The sequence below is a fragment of the Spodoptera frugiperda genome, chromosome 20 (assembly GCF_023101765.2).
Source record: "Spodoptera frugiperda isolate SF20-4 chromosome 20, AGI-APGP_CSIRO_Sfru_2.0, whole genome shotgun sequence".
NCBI lineage: Eukaryota > Metazoa > Arthropoda > Insecta > Lepidoptera > Noctuidae > Spodoptera > Spodoptera frugiperda.
Window position 1 is genome coordinate 5348586 of NC_064231.1, and position 25819 is coordinate 5374404.

The 25819-nt window shown below is 36.0% G+C and overlaps 2 protein-coding genes and 1 long non-coding RNA gene across 5 annotated transcripts; all 3 read left to right on the plus strand.

Annotated features, from left to right (window-relative positions):
* The first annotated feature begins 1441 nt into the window (after positions 1–1441).
* On the plus strand, positions 1442–2487 carry LOC126911980 (uncharacterized). Of its 3 annotated transcripts, XR_007706551.1 has the most exons (4): positions 1442–1669; positions 1773–1875; positions 1979–2081; positions 2288–2487. It is a non-coding gene; the product is annotated as an uncharacterized LOC126911980 (long non-coding RNA). The 3 variants fall into 3 exon arrangements; XR_007706552.1 differs by lacking the exon at positions 1979–2081; XR_007706553.1 differs by lacking the exon at positions 1773–1875 and having other exon boundaries at positions 1876–2081.
* Positions 2488–13882: 11395 nt separating this feature from the next.
* LOC118282212 (esterase FE4) lies at positions 13883–24172 on the plus strand. Its single transcript, XM_035603176.2, is given in 4 exon segments — positions 13883–14382; positions 22015–22699; positions 22702–23293; positions 23604–24172. Coding segments are annotated over 4 exon segments (1632 nt in total). The 5' UTR covers positions 13883–14202; the 3' UTR covers positions 23779–24172.
* On the plus strand, positions 16570–19235 carry LOC118282211 (bile salt-activated lipase). The gene is made up of 3 exons (XM_035603174.2): positions 16570–17122; positions 17250–18520; positions 18922–19235. The coding sequence occupies exons 1-3, from the start codon at positions 16943–16945 to the stop codon at positions 19109–19111; spliced, it is 1641 nt and encodes a 546-aa protein (XP_035459067.2). The 5' UTR covers positions 16570–16942; the 3' UTR covers positions 19112–19235.
* Positions 24173–25819: the final 1647 nt, after the last annotated feature.

Consider the following 25819-nt stretch of genomic DNA (forward strand, 5'->3'; position numbering starts at 1 on the left):
AACCAGAAAGTAATTTTAGTCTATTTTGTCGTTTTAGACTCACGCGTAAGGTACCTATATGAAGATACATGCCACTGTTACGTGACAGTGGTAGCGGTGTCGTTGGTAAAAACAAGAAAGAGGTTAGACCGATTTGTCTGCTCATAAACATTCACCCGCATATACTCCAGTTCATCCGTGATCATGGCGCTTGCAACAGTGCCGAAATATCGGAAACTTATAGAAATGAATAAACATGGTAAATATCCCGTCTCAAGTTCTAATGGTATTGGAAAACAAATATAACCAGACGGTACATCTACTTTCGGAAGGATTAGACAAAATTCCTCATACATACAAATACTATATTATTTTAGAATTAATCAGGAATACAATGAAACATTTCTTACGTCCCTGTGTACCAGACAGCTGACATCCTCATTAACATTAATCATGCCTCGAGTGACGTCACTCATGTAATGATGACGTTGCACACATGTCCGTTAAACGTACACACCTACTTGTGTGTGTTTATGCGAATGTGTTTTTCTTATGAAACTCGAAGTCTTTTGTACATCATTGTAAAAACTTTGTTTTATAATTTGTTCTATTTATGATTCGAGACTATTGATGTAATCTTTTTTTATAATTTGTTCTATTTATGATTCGAGTCTATTGGACATAAGTTTCCGGTACTGAATTTTCTTATTATTGGTTTTCCGACTAAGAAGTAATAAGTCGACAATACTCTGAACAATTTACTATCTTTATTCGCACTATAAAGGTAAAACATGACACGCATGTAATCAACCGACTTTTTTCCATTACTGATTACTCTAGAAATTCCTTTGTCAAAGTCAAAGCATTTATTTAAATTAATCCTTAATTAGTCACTTATAAATTGCCAGTCAGTCTGTCTGTCAGTGAAGCTAGGTGCTCGTTCCAAAGTGTAGCTTTGAATAGAGTTGCTTGTAGGTGCTTGTAACATACTTTTGCGAATCATCCACAGCTTCACGTCAAAACATTTATAGAAAACTTTTGACTTTGTAATAAAACTCAGATTGATTGGAATAGATTATAATTATTTACCTTGGTACACTATGCAACACGTCCGTCTTCGATGCTGCCCGCGAGCAAATAGGCCGAGTTGACAGTCGAAAATCCCCAACTGACATTTTTCAAAAATACCGATGGTCATGTGACCCGTGTTGACATATCACAAAATCGATACCCGACTAAAAATAATACTATGGTTCTTTAATATAATTTCGAAACCTAACACTCGACCATCCTGACGTCGTGCATGTCCCCATGCACGCAGACGAAGTAACTGCTATGTATAACCTAACACTCGGCTAGCATCGAATTCGGACTCACAATTCATTGCACATTAACATCAAAATATAATTATCATCAACTCAAGGTTCTTACAAACAAACAAATAGAAAAAAAAAATTAAATAAATTACAATCCACTTAAACTCTTTCTCAAAACATTGAACATTAAATAACATTGTATTAAAGTAACGGAAGTAGTGAGCCATCCTTCTCACAAACGATAAATAAATACATATAAAATCATAATCAGGTCACGGAAGCAGTGAGCCCTCCTTCTCACATACCGAGGTGCCTGTGTTTGTGAACCCTCCTTCTCACAAACGATAAATAAATACATATACAATCATCATCAGGTCACGGAAGCAGTGAGCCCTCCTTCTCACATACCGAGGTGCCTGTGTTTGTGAACCATCCTTCTCACAAACAATAAATACATACATATAAAATCATCATCAGGTCACGGAAGCAGTGAGCCCTCCTTCTCACATACCGAGGTGCCTGTGTTTGTGAACCCTCCTTCTCACAAACAATAAATACATACATATAAAATCATACTCAGGTCACGGAAGCAGTGAGCCCTCCTTCTCACATACCGAGGTGCCTGTGTTTGTGAACCCTCCTTCTCACAAACAATAAATACATACATATAAAATCATCATCAGGTCACGGAAGCAGTGAGCCCTCCTTCTCACATACCGAGGTGCCTGTGTTTGTGAACCCTCCTTCTCACAAACAATAAATACATACATATAAAATCATACTCAGGTCACGGAAGCAGTGAGCCCTCCTTCTCACATACCGAGGTGCCTGTGTTTGTGAACCCTCCTTCTCACAAACAATAAATACATACATATAAAATCATCATCAGGTCACGGAAGCAGTGAGCCCTCCTTCTCACATACCGAGGTGCCTGTGTTTGTGAACCATCCTTCTCACAAACAATAAATACATACATATAAAATCATCATCAGGTCACGGAAGCAGTGAGCCCTCCTTCTCACATACCGAGGTGCCTGTGTTTGTGAACCCTCCTTCTCACAAACAATAAATACATACATATAAAATCATACTCAGGTCACGGAAGCAGTGAGCCCTCCTTCTCACATACCGAGGTGCCTGTGTTTGTGAACCCTCCTTCTCACAAACAATAAATACATACATATACAATCATCATCAGGTCACGGAAGCAGTGAGCCCTCCTTCTCACATACCGAGGTGCCTGTGTTTGTGAACCCTCCTTCTCACAAACAATAAATACATACATATAAAATCATCATCAGGTCACGGAAGCAGTGAGCCCTCCTTCTCACATACCGAGGTGCCTGTGTTTGTGAACCCTCCTTCTCACAAACAATAAATACATACATATAAAATCATACTCAGGTCACGGAAGCAGTAAGCCCTCCTTCTCACAAACGACAAAACGAATAACTTAAAATAATACAATTTATTTCATTTCCAATCATAACATAACGGTATCACATAAATATCATTGAAGTTACAAATTAGTCTTCAGTATTTTGTATTTATCCAAACAATAACGTAATTATTTTATACTTAATGTACATTGTATATATAGATTTTAACAATTGTAAATAAAATATAAATATAATATCTCAACGGACACATAAACAAAATCAATAAAATATCCAAAAATACCTACTAATCAAGTGTATAAATTACTATATGAATTCATTTAATAATACCGTGTTTATAAATCACAAATATTTCATTCATCTATTTCCTCGTCATCAAAACTACTAGTATCATCGTTATCACTATCCTTATTGACATCTAAGGCGGCTACATGAACCCATGGCAACATGCGATCAGCAGCTACAGTGGTCTTGCGTTTATTTTTGGTACTGCTCAAACCGGGTATTGCAGCCAGTCTATAGCGGTCGTTACCTAGGACTTCTATTACGCGGTAAGGTCCGACATAAGGGGGAATCAGTTTCTTGCTTTTGCCATCAGTTGCAAAAGAAGTTCTTGTAATCTTTACAAGATCACCCTCTCCGTAAACACGCGCAGGGCGCCGGTTTTCGTCATGAGCGGATTTCTGTTTTTCTTGTTCGGTATCAATCCTATCCTTGACAGATTCTCTCAATAGTTCTGTGTCTAATTCTTCGTTACTTTCTCGGACTAGTTCATTAAGCATAGGTCTGATTTCCGAGTTCATTTTCAATCCGAACATGACTTCTGCCGGCGTTCTGCCTGTCGTCTTTTGGCGAGTATTATTCATTCCCCATTGTACCTTGCCTACCTTATCATCCCAATTCCTCTCATCAAAGTTTAGATTTTGGGCGGTCAGGGAATTCAGTACTGTTCGGTTGTACCGTTCTACCTGACCGTTGGCTCTCGGGCTAGCAACCGCATTCAAAATATGCCTAATGCCTCTATCTATGCAATAACGCTTAAATGCATGGGACGTAAAGCAGGTACCTCGATCACTAATCACACGATCGGGTATTCTAAATGTACAGAAAATATCTTCAAAAACTTTAACGGCTGTTTGTGTTTTAGTGTTTCGCACCGGTTTAACAAAAACAAATTTGGTAAAGGCGTCCACTATCACTAATAAGTAGGAATTCCCGGATTTCGAACGAACAAAGGGTCCAAGGTGGTCAACATGGAGCGTATGGAAAGGCACTTCTACTTTTGTGATGGGGTGCAGATGGCCCTCAGCAACTGTAGTTTTCTTTGAGTAGGCGCATTCGAGACATGCCTGAACATACTTCTTAATGAAACGAGACATCTTGGGGAACCAATAAGTTTTCTTAATGCGTTCTAATGTCTTTTCTACACCAAAATGCCCGATATCATCGTGGTTCATGCGGCAAAGTTGCCACCTTGCACCCTTTGGTACTACCCAGCGTAAATTATTTTTATCGCCATTCAAACATTTATACAATCTATTGTCCTTAATCAAAAAGTTTTCTTTTATATGTTTTAAACTGTCAGCGTCTATATCGCTAGTAAGTATATCCCGTGTTCGTCGGAGTTCCGAATCTCCTATCTGCAATGTATGAAGCCAGTCATCGCTACTAATCTGCATAACACATGGATATTGCTCAAACTCGTCTGTGTCACCAATCAAATTGCCCGGATTCCGCGACAGGGCATCTACATGTGCCATTTTGGTACCAGCTCGGTATTCTACTGTACATTGAAATTCCTGTAACAGTAGCCACCAACGAGCTATACGTGGGATCATATCACGTTTTGAGAACGTTGAACGCAAGGCGCTACAGTCTGTAACTATCTTAAAGTTTTGGCCTAATAGGTAAACCCGAAATTTCTTAAGAGAACATACCACTGCCAGTGTCTCAAGCTCAAAGGCGTGGAAATTTTTCTCTTCCGGAGAAGTTTGCCTACTGTAAAATGCTACAGGCCTGAAAGGGTCAGAAGTGCCTGTACGCTGAAGTAATATCCCACCTATTCCTATTCTGCTTGCGTCGGTGTGCAATTCTGTATCTGCAGCTGAATCATAAATCGCCAGAATCGGTCTGTCGACTAGGGTACCTTTAAGTGCCCTAAAAGCCTCGTCCTGATCCTCGGACCAGACCCATTCAACACCCTTTCTAAGTAATTTATTCAAAGGGTGTGCTACGGACGCGAAATTACTGATGAATTTTCTGAAGTACCCTACTAATCCGAGAAATTGGCGAACTGCATGTGCATTAGTGGGGCAAGGAAAATCTACGACAGACTGGACTTTCTTATCACCGGGCCGAACACCAGCGGTGCTTATTTCGTATCCTAAATAATTAATTTTATCCTGGAGAAATTCGCACTTCGCTAAGTTAAGGGATAAATTTGCCTTCTCTATTAGCTGTATCACTCTCTCAAACCGTTCCAAACATTCTTCCACACTTTTCCCGTAGATTAAGACATCATCGATGTAGACCATAGCCTCGGTAAACCTAGCAGACCCTAGAACTCTATTCATCATGCGCTGAAAAACAGCTGGTGCATTTGCCAACCCGAATGGCATACGATTAAATTCATATTGGCCATCCGGGGTTACAAACGAAGTAAACGATTTGGAACATTCAGAAATAGGGACCTGGTAGTACCCTGAAAAAAGGTCCAAAGTTATGAAGTAACCCTGGCCGGAAAGACGAGCAATCTCATCCTCTATAATCGGCATCGGGTATCGCTCTTTGACCGTAATGGAATTTAGAAGCCTATAGTCAACACACAATCTCTGTCCACCATCCTTTTTACGTACTAATATAATAGGGCTCGCAAAATCCGAGACCGATTCCCTTATTATACCGGACTCTAACATCTCACCTATCATCTCTCTCACTTGTCCGCGTTCCTTATGCGCTAATCTATAGGGGCGGTAAACAACCGGACGTTTACTATTTAGTTCGATTTTCATCTCAGCTATGGTCGTGCATCCTAATTCCTTCAGACTTGAGGCAAAACAATGTTTGTACTTAGAGAGTAAGCTCATCAACTGTCGCCGCTGTGATTCATTGACCGTACTGCCTATTTTCACTTGACTCTCGTCAATAGTACTGGTTTCGTCCACAGGCGCATTCATTGATGTGCTTAATATTTGTCTAACTATCTGGATCTTGGTAGCTCGTCCTATGGTAAGCCCCCCTCGCAATTGGCAAAACTCTGATAATGGTGTTATGTATATGTAAAATAAACTGTTTGTAACTCGATATACCCCTCCATTAATACTAAATTGTTGATTCGGTTTCCCGATAACCTTACCACTTACCAAAATATCTCCATTTGTGACGGTATCTACGTGAGCCTTAACTAAGGCGGGGCCGTAAATGTCAACATCGAAAGGGACTATTATAGTGACAGGTTTATTGTCATCGAAATCAAGTCTGGGAAATTCAAACTCATAATTGTCGTTAAGGAACTTCAGTTCCAGCGCATTTTTGTAAACAATAACATGGGGTTGTTCTGTGAACGACTGTCCTATCAACAAGGGTAAGTCAAGAAAACTATCATCGACTACCTGACACCTCACGCGTCCTCTCACACCATCTACACTCAACTCTACATCCACACCTCCCGAGGAGTGCACTATGTCATTACCAAATCCTCTCAAAGGCAAGGGCGGGCTATTGTATTTTAGATTTAAGGTGGCAGCTAAAGAGTGAGTAAGAAGCGTGACTTCGCTACCCAAGTCTACAAAGGATTTCACCGGTATATCATTTATTATACAATCTTTCAAGAACTTTGAATTTGGCGACGATGTTAAAATGCACATTGTTTTCTGAACGTTATCAGTCTTGTTATTGTTTCCAAGGTTGATAGCGCAATTTTCGGTTTTGTGACCAACCCTACGGCATTTCGCACATTGGATCAACGGTTTAGGGCACTTCAGATAGGGATGTCCTTTCTCCTTGCAGTTGAAACAAAACAGTTTATAGTGAGAATTGTTGTTATTAACTTTAGACGTTCGACTAAATGAGCTTTTATTGGTTAAAGACTCTGACGTAGAAGCATATTGACCTTTAAAATTGCTGCGATCTAAAGATTGTGAGGGGTCCTTATTGCTCATAACAAATTGTAATAGCTGGTCAGGTTGAGTACAACGTAACGCATTGGCGCTAGACTTCATTGTCTTGTCGCTCAAACCATGGATAATGCATTCCACTGCACGCTTGCCTTCGATATCGCATCGGTTCAGGAGAGCCAGTTTTTCATAATAATACACTTCAAGGGGTTCACTAAATTTGCTCTTTCTCCTAATCATGTCTTCCAAGGATTGGCCATAATTTTGTTCAAACGGAAAAGCACTCAACAACTTGCCTTGCCACTCATCCCAACTAAATAGGATGGAGTTCAAACTTTCATACCACGTTTTGGCCAATCCTTGTAGTTTTTGCATAGCAAAGTGGATGATAGTTCTTTCATCCCACCCGTAAACAGTGGCACACTCGTTGACCTTTTTGAGCCAAATGTCTATGCGCTGACTCTTGGAAGAAGGGTCAAAATCGGGTAGGATATTTTTGTGATTAATATTACTGGCACTTGACATTGGAGATGCCATTGTTTGCGGCTGGGATTGAGATTTCATATTACTAATTGAGTTAATAAACTTCATAATATCCTTAGAAGTAAGAATTGGACTGTCTGACCTTTTACTCCGCGGTGTGGGGCTGCGTTCTCGAGGTAAACTTCGATCTCCAACACGCGACCTCTCGCCGCTCGTCGCTCGATGCTGGACATCAGATCGACGGGTAGACTGTTGCCGCATGCTGCGCTCCCGGCTCAGTTGGCTTTCCAACTCACGTAGTCTGGCACGCTGGTGATCCAACTCGGCTTCCAGTCGTCGGGCGCTGTCACGCCTGTGCTCGTGTTCCGGGGTGCGCACGTGACTGCGGCTGCGGTGCTCGTTCTCGTCGCGGCGCGTGCGGCTGCGACTTCTTCTACTGGACTCCACACTCCGTTCTACTTCTTCGCGGGTAGGCGTTCTCAAACACCGGCGCGTAGAGGTTTCACTTGCACGTGGCATCGTTGTTCTGGAACTTGTAAACGTAGACATGTAACTATTCGACTTTACTAAAACAAGAAACTAGCTTTTGCTGATAAACTGTAATAAAATAAGCGGTGGGTATTCCGAATTTATATCGGTGAGGTTATTTCTATCAGCTTATTAATCAAAATTCTAAACAAGCAGTTAGTATATTATAAGACTATTATTAAGAAAATATTAACAGTAAGCAGGTAGATCCCACTTCTGAAATGTAATAAAACTCAGATTGATTGGAATAGATTATAATTATTTACCTTGGTACACTATACTACACGTCCGTCTTCGATGCTGCCCGCGAGCAAATAGGCCGAGTTGACCGTCGAAAATCCCCAACTGACATTTTTCGAAAATACCGATGGTCATGTGACCAGTGTTGACATATCACAAAATCGATACCCGACTAAAATAATACTATGGTTCTTTAATATAATTTCGAAACCTAACAACTTCTTAAAACTAGGTAACTTTGAACCAGGTATACTGAAGCAACATCAAAACTTATCATCCTTACAAAGTATCCTGTGTTTAACTAGAGATTTAAAGAGGTTAAACGAGTTAGTTCACCGCGGGAAAGTAAACAGGTTACTAGACGGTTAACGGTTGAGGTTACATCACACTGTTACAGGTAACACACGTTAATAAACTTAACCTCAGCTCGTTACTAAGTTTAACTATTATTATATTTTGTATATAATATTCCTGGGACCTTCACATATAAGTGTAAGACATAATCGAAAATGGTTGGATTTTTTGATACAAAATGAAAAAAAAACATAGTTCATGTCTTATCGTTAAAAAGTAAACAAAATGCTATTCAGCTCAGTCTCTTATACTGAGAATATTGAAATATTCTATTAAGTGATTATTCATCTTAGATACTATTACTGACATTTCACTTACTTTTAGTAAGTCAAAAGTACAACAAGTAATACATAAAAAAGACAATAATATGTTAAACAGTTTTAATGGGCTTACATTGTATGGTCATCAAGGTTAAGAGTGTGTACCGAATATCAGATAGGTCAAACGTCAGGAAGACGATTAAACTCCAATTACTAAAGACCCAAACAAACAAACAGGTCAAGCTAAATAAAACAATATTAATATACGTACAATCTAGACTGAGATTCTAATACAGTCGAGTAAACATAGATGTCTCAACGTTAGCCTAAAACGAAAGCCTAGTTGTCTTCATTTGCGAACCTACAGCATGTTTACGAATTTTTTCCTCACTACCTTGTACCTTGTGTCATCAATCAGAATTCTTGTGAGAAAACGCCATTTTATGTGATACCTTGTATATTTACGGCGCTAAAGGTGTTGCCACACACTTAACTCGATTATTTAAAGCCTCGCCAGCTTTATTTAATGGCTTTATCTTACGATGTTCGTTTATTTTGTCGATGCTTTCCGCTAGAGAGAACCAAATTGCTCATCGTTGATATAAGATGGAAATTTTAGAGAAAATTTAGTCTTGGAATTATTTTATATTTTTTATCGTAACGTAAGTAAAAGTAGGAAACTTTACCCTATTTGTTATAGTTTAACTTTTTTGGTTAATACCAAGGAGTTTAGTATGGCCTATAGTATATTATTTTTGATGACTATTTATAGTTTTATGGACACACAGTTCACTAGATTACACAATAACAACTTAATAGTAAAACTTAGTAGAAAACTGAATACTAACAAAATAATAGTACGGTACTAATATCACTATTATTACTAAAAAATCATCCTAATGTAAAGATCAGTAAATCGTGATCCACAGATAAGTAAACTAAAACAGCAAACACACAATGCTAACACGTAGGAAACCAAAGCACATTGTAACGTGTCATTCCACGATCCGAGAGTAAATACAAGAACACGAAGAGAGCGGTCCTAAGCCCACAGCATCAGTTACATACAACAGTTACACACCCTACACACCGAACCTGAACAAATCCTCTAATCCCCACAATACTTGGTTATTAATGAAGAGCAAAAACAAGCGAGTTTTAACGCTGCTTAATAAATGAATGTTATGTGAAAGTGTACGATGATCTATCAACGTCTGCTCAAGATAAAATGACGTCACCCGAATTAGATTTATTATTGTCTTAGGTTAAGTGAAGTGTGTCATGCGTTCTTAGAGCTTTTCCGACGGCTGATTTATTGTTTGGTTATTATGAAACTCCACTTGCCATATTTAACTAGAGTTATGGTTCGGTTGGCTTAGTGCTGAATATCATTAATATCAAGATGTATGTGCTTTTCAGTGAAGGTTCGTATCTATATACTCATATATCTGTAGATACTAGTATAATATAAAACTGAATCGTACGGTTATCTGTTTGTGTGGTTGAACGCGCTATTCTCCGGAATTACTGGTTCAGTTGGATAAACTATATATTGAGGATTCAATAGCTAATAATATAATAACATGCTTTGGTTTTAGTCTTTTAGTATGGACTAATTACGTATAGGTACATAATAATATAGAACTTGAAGATAAACTTATACCAGCAACAAGTGACTAGTACAAAGTTACAGAAATACTTGTGTCCATGATATTATAATGTTTGTTGTTCCTTCATACATATTACTACAACTCGTCCGTCATATACACCGTGAACGAAACAATCCAAAGCAGACTGGTGTGCGCTTTAATTGTGCGAATATTACCACTTGGTGTGCCACTGTGCAGAGCTCATGCTGTGTCGAAGAGATAGTGCACACTAGATGACGAAAAACAAACAATAAGCTACTGTTAACCGCTAGAAAACAAAATAAACATCTATAAATATTCATATAATAAACCTGCAGAAATGTTAATTATGTATATTGAAAATGAAACAAAAAATAGTACTAAAAAGGCACTAAAGCCAAAAAATGTGATTTAAAAACTTTAGTCTGTCTGTTTATATTATGATGAAACTTAGTATAAATATATTTTAGTATCCTGGGCACAACACTAGGTGCAGTGGTACTTTTTATCCGGAAAAAGTATATACACTAAAAACAAACTTATCTAGTGTTATACTAATGTAATTAGGTACAATCTTTGCATAATAATGATAAACATTAATTCGAACGTTTTCATTTTCAACATAAAGTTTTTTATTGATAATGGGTAGCCAATGTGCGAAATAAAATTATTATACCCTGTATAACTGGCACAATTCCTAAAAACAAAAGGCGATTCTAAAAAGTGACTAGTACGAGTAGAATGTTATAAAAGCTAACGTTGAGCTCCCAGCTTTAAATCAGTAACGTCGAAATGAAACGAAATTTGGGCGGTTGTAAAAACTGCAAAAAGGCCGGCGCGTGTTGGAGTGGTCGACTGTGACTGTATTGTTCCTGCGTAATAATGCCGCGCCTGATTTAAGCGGCCGCGGGTTGCATGTGTGGAACTTTTGCTCCTATTTTTTTGTCAGTAAACGTTCTTTAGTCGCTGTTTTTGCCGCATCATCGCACTCTGATATGCTATGTTTTCTCTACACTCCTACTAACACCATTATCGGTAAACGATTTGCTTGTAGTCGCGTTTTTGTTTGGGTTCGAACTATCAGAGCGATTGTTTCAACATTGGATGCTCTGTTCTAGTTCAAATTTAAATAAATGAGCGAATATGATAAGTGTTACCTTTTAATATTTTGTTTTTATTTGTATGAGATATCAAATCAAAGTCAATTAACATAATAATTGTTAACAATGTTACCATTGTAAGTAAGTAAATATTGATGTGCTGATAATTTGAAAACAAAAGAATAATTAACTACTACTAGTGAATGTTAATTATATTGGGTGCTAACTACACATTATGTATCGTATACCTAATCGTCGTATCATCCTTCAAGAGCAAACACCAAAATATGATGTTTACAAAAGCGCATTCCAAAAATATGATAATGAAGAATCATTAAAATATATTCAAGCGGCACCTCACAGAGTCTTTGAAGATTAGTTTCGGAGTCATCAGTAATAGCCGACTCGTTCCGTCTTCGATGCAAATCGGGAATCGATTTTGCCCCTGCCAATCGGTACTTGGAGAATTTAACACTTTTGAATTCATAAGTGCGAGATGGAAAAGTTTTTGTGGGTCTCTTCGTTTGTCAAATAACTTGTTATTACTTCCAAGTAGCAGTAACTTGTTTTAAAAGGGTGTTCTGATGACAAGCCGGGTCGCATACGATAGCGATGTTGTCCGTTCAGCATTTAAATCAAGATATTTTCGTTTTTTACTATAAGATAAAAATTGTTGCATAAAAACTTAACAATTATTGGATCTCTTATGTAAGATAGTTTTTCTAAGTTGTTTAACACAATGATGGATTTTTCCCATTACAGAGATGTATGTAGCTGATAGTAAGTTTATTATTAAAATAAAATGTAAATAATGCTTCTTTGGTATTATACATTTTAATAAACAGATAGTAACAATTTAATTTACGTGAGTAAACCGTGATTCTTAGTTAATTTGTGAAGTGAGATAGTAACAAAATCCAACTCGTTACTTTAACATAAATATTAAACTAGAAGTAAAATAACAGTTTTGTATAAAAAAGATACGAAATTACTTTAAAAGTTATAGAAAAGATAACTTAATAATCTTTGTTTCAAGACAAAAATCTCAGTTCCCCTAAATGTTTTTGTATAAAGTCCCAACAAATAAATAATGGTTTGCCAAACAAATATAACGGGAGAGCACACTCGGCGGGGACCTTTCCAAAAGTCCTTTGAGTCATTATATCCTAATGGTATTATAATAATTTAAGTGTAGGAAAAATATTTAAAATTCAGCGCCGGCGCTCGTCAGTCACGTTTGGGATCGGGTTAAAATTCAACAGTTTTCGCCTTTTCCGTAATTTATTCAAATAAATTTTGGACATGCGACGCGACGAGAAAATGGCCTGTTTAGGCACGTCAGGACGACCCGCTTTGTATTTAAATTGTACGGTCATTATACACGTACTAATGGAAGATCAACACATCTTTATTTATAAACATTAATTTGTTCTCATTTATCATGGAACCCACCACTAATAGAATTCGTATTTTCCAAACTCCACAATACTTACTCCAATACTTCAAAAAGTATGCCGACTTATAAATAAATTCGAAATGAATTTCTTTAATGTCATGATTTTGAAATAAACAATTTATTCATAGTCTATTTTTATCTTCAGCAACAAAACTGGTTCACACAATTCAAATAAAAAACATACACTTAAAAGTTCTATACAATTTAAATATTATTCTTTAAATATAGATAGAGAGATATACGTAATATTTAGTTTTAATGTAGTTTACCCACATCTATACTAATATACTATATATACTATATACTATATCTATACTAATATTATAAAGCTGAAGAGTTTGTTTGTTTGTTTGTTTGAACGCGCTAATCTCCGGAACTACTGGTCCGATTTGAATAATTCTTTTTGTGTTGGATAGTCCATTTATCGAGGAGGGCTATAGGCCATAAAACATTACGCTATGACCAATTAAAGCCGAGCAGAGCGGGTGAAACCGCGCGGAAGTAGCTAGTATATTATATAGTGACAGTATTCCTGGGAGAGTGAATATGGAAGCAAGCAAGCAAGCAATGACCACATCAATGTAATAGGAGACGAACATTATTTTGCTACAGTCCCAGTTTTGGGCTGGATTGTGCAAATATAAAAAAATATATACACTTTTACAACTTCTTCAATCAAACTTTGGACCTCAAGCGCAACAGTTGCACATACGTAATTACATCCACTTAACACTTGTAACTGAGTATAAAACTAACCGAGCAACAATTTGCAATGACGCAAGAAAACAAGTAGCACGAAGTAATTTACCAATTTATCGTACAGAATTACCTAATTACTCGTAAAGATAGGAAATTTGGATTCAGTACTTATTGAAGATAGCCTTGAGAGAATAATCTGAATTTCTCCCAATTTACTAATAAATCTAACAAATAATACGTACATTCTTGCATTATCTGCTTACATAGTCGCGTTCCACGTTAATTTTTTCCGGGGTTCGCTATCTCTCTCTGGCACATGACATAATCATGTGTCAGTGAGGTGGTACAGCGCGTGCGCGGCGCGCGTCACACCGCAAGGCCGTCCGGCAAACTGTCAAATATGATAAACACTTGAAGCCGATTGTTGTTAGCACTCGTTCTAACAAAGTTATAAAACAAAATAATAATAATACCTCTAAAGTGATATTTAACATTAATCTAGTATTCAAAAAGTGATATAAAATAGTATTTATTCATGTATTTCTACCGTGTTAACTGTTTCCGTCTATGACATAACCTCTAACACCAGTGAAGTGATACTAGAAAATTGAACTTTATTCTAATAGTGTTAAGGACAGTTTTCAAAAATGAAGTACGGTAAAAAAATAGTTTTATTTACGCTATTCGCGATGAACCTAGTGGATCAACCGGCTCCCGAAGTAACTATCGAGCAAGGGAAATTAAGCGGTAAAATAAGTACCGATGGTTCCTTTTTCGAATACATCGGTATTCCCTACGCTAGTACTAATAGCAGTACGAGGTTCAAGGTAAGTGTGTCGATAAAATTATTTATTAGGATTTAGTCATCGTAAAAATACTGATAGCTAAAAAAGTACAGATACGTAGGTACTTGACGATACTTAGTTGTTGAAGGAAATATTTAATAAAAACTAAATATCTATGTATCTTATAAATCACAATCAATCAATACCCTACTTTAAATTAATAATTTCTTCAAGATTAGACGACATAGTAGGTACTTGATAATTAGAAGTACACATAGTTACAAATAGATAAAATTTCAAATGTCACAATAACTAGACTCTTCGAGGCCATACAACACACGATTATTGTGACCTTCTTATGTAATTAATATACATTTTTCCACTTTACAAATAATTTTTTCTAGACTCTTATCGATAAAAATGATAATTTATTCTGCATGCAATCAACTCGCACTCGACTACCCATTTCTTATGCAACGTCATAATTATAACAGGGTTCATTAAATGGTGTCTGGTATGAACATTTTATACTTGATATAATTATAAATCTAAACATTGCATCTTTCGAGAAACTAACACAAACATATCCATACACCTTAAATATTTACTAAAAATAATATTTATTTATATAATCCTAAGGTTGTGTTTCCATCGCAGTTTTCTTTCTAGGCGCCACATCCACCACCATCGTGGGACGGAGTATACAAAGCAGTGGATGAAATATATCAATGTCCACAAAGCTCATTATTTGGCATCGTTGTTGGAACCGAAGATTGTTTGAAAATCAACGTCTATGTACCTGCTTTAGCCAAAACACCACTACCTGTCATGGTCTACATCCATGGAGGTGCATTTCTACTTGGGAGTGGAGGAAAGTTCATTTATGCACCAGATTTTCTAGTCAAACGAGATGTAATCTTAGTGACATTTAACTATAGACTGGGAGCTTTAGGGTTTCTTTGTTTAGGCACCAAAGATGCGCCTGGTAACGCAGGTATCAAAGATCAAATAGCTGCTCTAAGGTGGGTGAAGAAAAATATTCGTGCATTTGGTGGAGATCCCGACAATATCACAGTTTTTGGACAAAGTGCTGGAGCGACCTCTGTATCTTTGCTACTAGTTAGTAAGGCAACAGAAGGATTATTTCACAAAGCTATTGTACAGAGTGGTGCTTCTACATCCAGTTGGGCTATAAACAGACAGCCACGATGGGTTGCAAGTCTAATAGCTAAACATTTAGGCTACGATACTGAAGATCCAAATGAGATCTATGAAATATTTTCCAAAATCCCACACGAAAAGTTAGTAAAAGCAAGACCAAAGAAACCGCTCGGCATGTATTTTGACACACAGCTACTAAACTACCCGTGTGTGGAAAAAGAAATCGAAGGAGTCGAAGCTGTTGTCACAGATTACCCATATAACATTTTAGATAGTAACCCTAAAAACATACCAGTTATTTATGGAACAACTAGTAAGGAAGGAATGTTCCTCATACCTGATGATACAAAAGAATCTTTAGCGGCGAGAGACGCCAAGTACATGATTGCATCCGATCTCTTATTCTCATCAGAAGAAGAAGCAGCCAATGTATCAAGAATGGCACGAACATTTTATTTTGGTGAAAAGAATATTAGCTTTGAAGTACAAAATACTATAATAGATCTCAACACAGAGTTATATTTTGAAGTACCTGCTATATTAGAGTCAGAAGTTATAATTAAAAATGTAGAAACAAATGTATTCAACTATTACTATAACTACTCAGGTGGAAGGAACTTCCTAAAGTTTATAAGTGGGTTTAAGAACGAAACTGGAGCGTGTCATAGTGATGAAATATTGTATTTGTTCAAAGGAAATATTTGGCCTTTCCCTATAAGTAAAGATGATCAAAAAATGATTGAATGGATGACTAAAATGTGGACCAACTTTGCTAAGTATGGGTAAGTTGGCACTAAAATAAATTTTGATTAGTAGTGATAATCAGGATATTAATCGAAAATCTAAACTACATAATATTATATTTTGTTTTCAGAAATCCAACACCAAACGATGATTTACCAGTGAAATGGGAGCCCAGTACTAAGGACACCATGAAGTTTCTTTACATAGACCAAGAATTGAAAATGGGTCCAATTCCTAATCCCAAAGCTTATCAACTTTGGAAAAGTATTTATGAAAAATATCGAAAGAAAATTAAACCGAATGATTTTTAATAACTGAATTTTATTGTAATGCTTGCTTTCCTTCTTCAATCATTATCTGGTCAGGTTACTAAAGTCTCATCGAGTACATTCCATGAACAGATGACCTCTGAAACCATTATCAGTACTTTTTGTAATAAAATATTGATGACAGTAATAAATACTAGTAGGGCCGCGGACCGGGCGCAGAACACCCGCATAGAAAACCTTTGAACTAATAGACTTCATTAAGCTGTTAATTAGAACATATCACCTATTATATAACTACTATATTTCTAAGATCACTTTGCATAAAATCGTGTCTGAAACCAATAACTTCAACGTTATGAATATTTATTGAGCAAAGTCTGAACAAAACAATCTTGTTTGTTTTAAAACTTGAAAGTGAATAATCAAATATGAAAAGTGGAAAAAGAATAGTTTTGTTCACATTATTCGCCGTAAACTTGGTGGACCAGCCAGCGCCCGAAGTGAAGATCGAACAAGGAATTTTGAGCGGTAAAGTCAGTGCAGATGGGTCATATTTTGAATACGTTGGAATCCCTTACGCTTCCACTAATAGCAGCACGAGGTTCAAGGTAAGTTTTGATTGTTTGTAAACAACTTGGCAGTTTAATAGGACTTACAAATTGCAGTATTGTTCTTTGTAGTAAACAAATGAGATAATTTAAATAAATTCTTTAGAGTGATATCTTTACATTCCAGGCTCCCCTACCCCCTGTGTCATGGAAGGGAGTGTACAAAGCAGTTGATGAACATTATCAATGTCCACAACCTTCTATGTTAGGAGTAATTGGAATGGAAGATTGCCTAAAAATCAATGTTTACGTACCAGTGAAAGCCAAAAGCCCCCTCCCTGTCATGGTATACATTCATGGTGGAACCTATATTATTGGAAATGGTGGGAAACTTCTATATGGACCTGATTTTCTAATCCATCAAAATGTAATTCTAGTCACATTTAACTATAGACTTGGAGCGTTAGGATTTATTTGTCTAGGTATTAAGGAAGCTCCTGGAAATGCAGGATTGAAGGATCAAATTGCTGCTCTAAGGTGGGTTAAGAAAAATATTGCTGCGTTTGGTGGAGATCCTGACAATGTCACTCTATTTGGACTGAGTGCGGGAGCGACGTCTGTGTCAATGTTAATAGCTAGTAATGCTACTAAGGGTTTGTTTAAAAGAGCAATTTTACAAAGTGGCGTATCTACCTCAAGCTGGGCACTTAATCGACAGCCGTTGTTTACTGCTAGTCTTGTAGCTAAAGAACTTGGTTATGACACTGATGACCCGAAAACAATGTATGAAATATTCTCTAAAATACCATACAAAGATTTGATAGCCGCTAAGCCAAAGAAGCCAATAGGGAAATATTTCGATTTTCAATTGATACATTATCCATGTGTTGAAAAGGTGATTGAAGGCGAAGAAGCAGTTATGACTGATTTACCTTATAATTTATTTAGTAAGAATTCAAACAACATATCTGTGATATATGGAACGACAAGCAAAGAAGGCGTTATTCTATTACCAGAAGAAACAGAAGATACTTTAAGGGAAAGAGACTCAAAATACATATTCTCACCCGACTTAAACTTTCCTTCAGAAGACGAAGCTGCAAATCTATCTAGTGCAGTAAAAGAATATTACTTTGGACCCAGAAACATCAGTTTTAAAGCTCAAAATGCTTTGCTAGATCTCAACACACATTTGTATTTTGAAATGCCCACATTACTTGAATCTGAGATAGTATTGAACAAAACCAGTGCTCCTATTTATAACTATTACTTTAATTATTCTGGAGGAAGAAACTTTTTAAAGTACATTACAGGTTACAGTGATGAGCCAGGAGCCTGCCATGGAGATGAGCTTATGTACCTCTTCAAAGGCAATGCTTGGCCATTTGCAATCAGTAAAAAAGATCAAACCATGATTAATTGGATGACGAGATTATGGACGAATTTCGCTAGATACGGGTAGGTACATTATTTAGATAAATAAATAAAATGGGAGTGTCTTTTGTTCTATTAGATAACCACACGATATACCTACATATACTCACGACTTATGAGTCGTATCTATAATAAAACATTATTTTGATGTATGCATAAAAAAAATGTTTTACAATTTTGGTTTGTCTGTTTTTTCTGATTAATCTTTGAATAGGCTAGATCAATTTTGACGGGACTTTAATTGGCAGGTAGCTGATATACTAAGGAGTAACTTAGACTACTTTTATTAGTCACAAAGTCCGTAATCCACGCGAGCAAAGCCGTGGGCATCAGCTAGTTTATTATAGCTTAGAAAAATATTGTGTTCTTAGTGTTAAAACTTTCATTGATTCCAACATTGTTATATTTTGTTTCGTTTGTTTCAGTAACCCTACTCCTCCAACAAATGATTTGCCAATTCAGTGGAGTCCGAGTACCAAAGAAAATATGACGTTTCTATATATAGAGGATGAGCTGAAGATGGGTCCTGTCCCCAATCCAGACCCTTACCGGCTGTGGAAGGATATCTACAGCAAGTACCGTAATACTCACATAGTAAATGATTTTAAAAGATGATACTGTTGTTTTATTAAGGACTATTAAACAAGGTTTGCAGTAAGAGCCAATAACGTAAGAAACAAATTAATTCATTGTATTGTATAAAACTGCCTCGGTGGTCGAATGGTCGAAAGTGCGACTGCCGGATAAGGGGTCTCGGGATCGATTCCTGGATCGAGCAAAGTATTGCTAGGCTTTTTTCAGTTTTTTCGAGAATTTCTCTGTAGTAGCAAGAAGTTTAAAGTTGTGCCCAGTATATGGCAATATCCCCTATCACATGGCACATAAAATACAAAGATGAAGAGTGGTGGTACATTGCAATGTGCACCTCTGCCTACCCCTTCAGAGTTAAAAGGCGTGACGTTGCGTTGTATAATATCTTTATAAATATTTGTAAAATCTTGTCCCACTACTAGATAACAAAAAGTGATTAGGTATCTATTTCGGTGCAGTTAACATTTCGAGATACATTTTATATTTAAATAAAAAATCTTGTTTTTTTTTTCTCAAAGTGAAGCTAATATTAGTCATACTCGTTATTGTTATTATTTTGACGTTGCAGACGTGTGAATAACAATACGATATTTTTGTTGATATTTTTTAATACGTTCATTTACATTCAATAATCGCTCATTAAAAACTTAATAACAAATACAATCGCTATTAAAACATTTTATTAATAATTTAGATTATTTTTATAAAGATTATAACAATGTTGCTAACCTTTATACACATAGGTAGGTAGAATAAAAAACAATTAGGTATCGAAGAAATCCTCAGAGATATTTATGAGGGGAGATACATAAGACATTTATTAGTTTTTCTATTCCTTAGTAACGATTTTGTTCCGAAAACAATTACTAAGGACTGGGTTAAGTAACCATTAAATGACTCTGAGTACGGTGGTAAGACCGCTGCTGGTATAAAATTAGAAATTAAGTCGATATTCCTTTACAGCACGTTATCTTATTATTCTATTCCTCGTGGAAGATAGTCGTGAGTAATTACAACATCAATGAAGTACTGATAGTGTCTTACTGATACTACTTACTAATATTATAAATGTGAAAAATGGTTGTGTATGTTTGTTACTACTCAATTACGTCAAAGCGGTTAAAGTGATCTGAATGAAAATTTAATGGGATGAATTTTGGTCTGGAATAACACAAAGGTTAGTTATTATCCCACAAGAACGAGGGCGAAACCGCTGGCACAAAACTAGTTTAACATATATTTTTTTTTACAAATTGTCTGTGTTAGTTTCTATGGGTGTGATACTTATGAATCCACTAGGGTAAGCAAACACAATAATAAATATAGAATAACAATAAAATTAAGCAAGTAAACTTTGAAATAAATTAATGAAATATCTGATTTCACGATCGTTTCCTAGTTTTGTCATCGTTCCTAGTCTGTCAGTCCAGAGAAACTCATATAAATAGTCATATTAACCCCCGCTTTGGCTCCGCATATATCTTTCAAAATACGAGGAGAATGTTCAACCTTTGAGAACCTTTCAAAAGAATGTGGTGCCTTGCCCAGAAAAGATAATTATGAATAGAACAATTTATGCAGACATCAGCTGCGCATCAACACTTCCGGTCCACTATCGGTTGTAATTTCTTCAATAAATTCCAGACTTTATTATAAAAGTGTAAAGTTCAAATCCTATTGCAGGATCTGACCCACTGGCATCTATACTTGTCTAATACAAATTGTACTGATAACGCTATCAATGGAGGTCAAAGTTTTGTTTGTAAGAAATGTTATCTTTATATATGTTATACAAATTACACTATATAGGTATCTATATACCTTTGTCAAATATATTATTATTAATTAGGATGTATATATACCCCACACCAGGATTTATATACAAATTCACATATACATATACACATCACACCCAGACCCGAAACAACAATTAGTGGAACTAACACTGAGTTGCTCCGTGCGGGAATCGAACCCGCTACACGGTGCGCGGGGTCGATCCGAGAGATACTACGGCCTCACCGAAAACCGACGTGAAACAACGGTTACGTTGTATTTCGTTGCATGAGTGAGGTTACCGGAGGCCCAATTACCCCCCTTTCCAATCTTCCCAATGGATAAGAAATGAGAAATCGGAGATTTCTCAACAACTCTTAAATTTCTAACCCTCAAAAGGCAACGCATTTATAACGCCTCTGGTGTTTCGGGTGTTCATAGGCAAAGGCGATTGCTTACCCTTAGGCGATACGATTGCTCGTTCGCCGGCTTATACCATAAAAAATACTTTTGTTTATTATCATTATCAAATAATCATTGGTAACGTGAGTGGCGAAATGTCAGTATATAATAATAATTATATACAGCTTTGTATGATTTCCTATTTACTCGTACTTATATATTATGGATGGTGTTAAATCTTAAGTGCTTTATTTATATTATACATATCGTACTAATGCATGTACTTACACTTTGATGCTTAACCAGCACTTGGAATAATTCTGTTATGATTAACATTCCTTTAAATAATTATTATTATCACGTAGAATAAGGGGACTAAGGGGAGGCCTTTGTTCAGCAGTGAACGTCTCTCGGCTGATGATGATGATGATGATGATGATGATGATTATCACGTAGTAGGTACTTTATAAACTAACACCTATTATTATTTGCACAAAAAACTAATTGACATCTTAGTTTTCATATTATCCGTGAAAATAAATTAGAAAATTAATCAAATTCATTTCATTTAATTACGCACTGGCCTAACAACTGAGTCCCAAGCTGTGTAGATATAGGATTTCTAGTCTAGTTTTATAACATAAAAAATAGCACGTTTTTTTAGAGTAGTGTTTGTTGTTTTGTGCTTATGATCTTAACAGATCTGACCAAATTGGAATTACCTAACTAACATCAACATAATGTCTTTACAGGCACCACTACCTCCACCAAAATGGGAGGGAGTATACAAGGCCGTCGATGAGATGTACCAGTGTCCACAGCATCCAATGGGTTTACCCATTAAAGTAGTTGGCATGGAAGACTGCCTCAAAATCAACGTGTACGTTCCAGCAATGGCTAAAGGCCCATTGCCTGTCATGGTCTACATTCATGGCGGCGCTTACATTCTTGGAAATGGAGGAAAAACGGTCGTAGGACCAGAATTCTTAGTTAAGCAAGATGTGATATTAGTTTCCTTTAACTACAGACTTGGTATATTAGGCTTTCTCTGTTTACACACCGAAGAAGCACCCGGCAATGCCGGTCTGAAAGACCAAGTAGCGGCTTTACGTTGGATTCAGAAAAACATAGCTGCATTCGGTGGAGACCCAGATAACGTTACCATATTTGGAACGAGCGCTGGTGCATCATCAGTGTCCTTGCTTGTTGCTAGCGAAGTTACTGAAGGTCTATTTAAACGAGCGATTATGCACAGTGGATCATCATTAGCGAATTGGGCCATAAGTTATGACCCCATATCTACAGCAAGTAATATTGCGAGTCTATTAGGTTATAACACAAAAGACCCAAAAGAAATTTACGAAATATTTTCTACTTCATCAGTCCAAGACATGGTTACGGCAACAATACATAGTCCTATACCACAACTTTTAGTAAATAACTTTTGCCGTTGCCATGCGTGGAGAAACATATTCCTGGCGTCGAATCAGTCATAACAGATTTACCATACAACTTGATGACTAAAAATCCGAAAAATATTTCTCTGATGTTCTCCTCGGCTGACAGAGAAGGACTATTCTTCATAAACGTCGATACAACAGAAACACTAGAGAGACATAATAAAAAAACTATGTTCGGAAATGACTTAGTTTTTAAAACTAAAGATGAAGAAAATGAATATGATCGTGAAATAAAAAAGTTTTATTTTAATGGAGAACAGATTAGTGAAAGGAACATTATGAACCTATCGGATTTATATTCACATTTGTATTTTGAGATGCCGGTAACATTCGAGGCGGAGATAATGGCGAAGAAGATTGAAGCTCCTGTGTATAGCTACTACTTCACGTACTCTGGAGGACGCAACTTTGTCAAGTACAGTACTAAATACAAAAAGGAAATAGGTGCATGCCATGGAGATGATCTATTCTACACATTCCAGGGAACAATAATACCTTTCAGAGTTAACAAAGAGGATCAAAAAGTAGTAGACTGGCTGTCCAAAATATTAACCAATTTTGCTAAATATGGGTAAGTTCATACCAGTCACATAGCTCTCAGTAAACATCATAATAGAAAATATTTATCATTATATCCAGGTCATTTTACTATTTTCACAACTTCATATTGCATTTTAAATTATCATTAGAACTTGAGTTTATTTATGTCCAAGAGTTTCCATGTTTTGGCACTGCTGCAATGATCACGGATGAACGTTGAATATACCTTTCCAAGATCTAATGATAGTGTTAGTGACAATTTCAGTTTAAAAACTTATATGCATTTAAACTATTTCCTATAAAATTGGTAGAATTTAAATGAGTTTCTCTTTCTATTTCAGAGATCCTTCACCAAAAGGGGAGTTTCCAATCAAATGGCCTCCACACACTAAAGACCAATTGAACTTTTTGAATATAGGCAATAAATTGGAGATGACATCGATGAGGAACCCTGATGCTTATCGCATGTGGAAACGAATTTACGATAAACATCGAAGAACTGAACCTAAGTACTGAAACTATTATTCTAGTTACTTGTATTTTATTCATATTACAATATAGTAAATTAAATTAGTTACTTAATAAGGAAACATTTAATGTTGAACAAATAGAATAGTGTTACTTAAATGGTGTGACTCTCACGATATCGTTTGATCTGATGTCTGTAATCCGTCCACGTTACATCTTTTTTACATGGCAAATACTAAGTAGATTTATATGAAGTTTTCAATTATAAATACATAAGAACCATTATATTCTAGATGGAAACAAATTATAGTACATTGTATATTTCTAGATTTTATCGTGAGAATATTATGTTTTAGTCGGTAGTACAGGGTATAATTATGAAATATCAAAATTGTAATTTATTTATAACGTATAGCATTCCAATAAATTGTTATTTTATTTTTGTTAATTATTTTATAAATTCCTATTTTCATTGTTTTTTTTTTAATAGAGAAAATATATTTAATTATTAAACGAAGAGTAGGTATAGATAGGTACAATCAATACAGACTTTTATAGTTAACTTACAAAGCAATGTAAGTTTTAATAATTTATGTTTCAACATGAGAGGTACTTTCATTTTAAGAACAGATTTATGACATATTTTGCACTTATTTAAAGACTTATCAAACTATGCAATTAACATTTCGAAAACTAATTATACGTCAGTTACACTACGCAACCCTAGCGATGACTTCATTGTGTAGTATATAGGTTTAAAAATGTATATTGGTTCTAGTTAGATACAATAAGCCAGATGTTGTTCAAAAACAATCTTAGAAAGCATATGTGTATACAACACCAGCAGTTACTGAGCGAACCACAGCCGCTTCATATTCGCCGGTTTCTCGTTCAAATTGTGCCAAAAGTGGGATTTAAATTTTTATAAAATATGATCTATTGTACACAAGGGTATGAAATAAAAATGAGGGTGAGTACAAGTGAGGAACTGATAGCGAATTATTTATTGGAAATAAGTTTAATAATATTAATATATATAATGCGTTAAGTCCACCTCAATTTCCTAATATCACTGTTCAAGGAATTGGACAAATTTTATTTGGGCGTTGGTCTATCGCCAATTTAATATATTAAGTATTAGTATCACATACGATGCATCATGGATAAACACAAAATGAAAACTTATTAAAATTATTATTCCACATTTATTTATTTAAGAAATCAACTCAACGAAACACGTAAGCATTGTTATATGCCAGTTTCCAGTAAAGCCGTGACCGTTGTATGATCTCGGTCGAGTCGGCCCATTCATGCCTGAGCTTGTCATATTATACTTATGAGCTAAGTTACAAAAATTACCCAAAAAATAAAGTATGACAAAATATAATTAAACAAAACCCACCATAAGTTTGTGTTAAAGTAAAAACAATAGCTTCACGCATAACAGTTTGTACCACAAGCTGTATTCAGATCGCAGTTCAGAACTACAACGTATGCTATGAATATTATACGAGGGGACTGCGACTGCACGCTTCCTGTCTCTCTCTTACTATAAGTGAAAAGTGAGCAACTATGAGGGGATTGTTGAAATAACTACAAGTTTAAAGACCATTGAAAAAAATAATGATAACATTTTTGCTATACCTAATCTTGCAACAGAAAATACTATACGAATTAAAATAAACACAATACTATTTCTTTTATTTTACAAAACAAATCTCTAAAGGTCTTGCTCTATCTCAAAGATCTTTCGTAACCCCTTGTGGTCACAATTACACTCCAATTAACGTTTAGCCTCTAATATTTTCATTTGGTGCCCAAAAAAATAGGTCCCTACGCACACGCCACGAATTTTAACAAGACATTACAGAGGCCCTATCTAGCTGTGTTTTCATTACGCTCTCCAGTAGGTACAATTGTAAAATTTTATAAGTATTTAAGCAATAAAATTAAATTTACGGCGCTCCTTAACAACGCCTGTGCGCTTAAAAAGATAACCCCGGGACGAGTAAAGGCATTATTTATCGCAACTTCGGACTTTCTATTCATAATGTTGCGGTTTAATATTTATATTTTCGGCGTTTATTAA

Bases quoted from the DNA above. Each gene is read 5' to 3' on its own strand.
- LOC118282211 (XM_035603174.2), top strand. From the start codon at position 16,943: ATGAAAAGTGGAAAAAGAATAGTTTTGTTCACATTATTCGCCGTAAAC. The intron at 17,123-17,249 runs GTAAGTTTTGAT...TTTACATTCCAG, and splicing joins ATAGCAGCACGAGGTTCAAG to GCTCCCCTACCCCCTGTGTC. The intron at 18,521-18,921 runs GTAGGTACATTA...CGTTTGTTTCAG, and splicing joins ACGAATTTCGCTAGATACGG to TAACCCTACTCCTCCAACAA.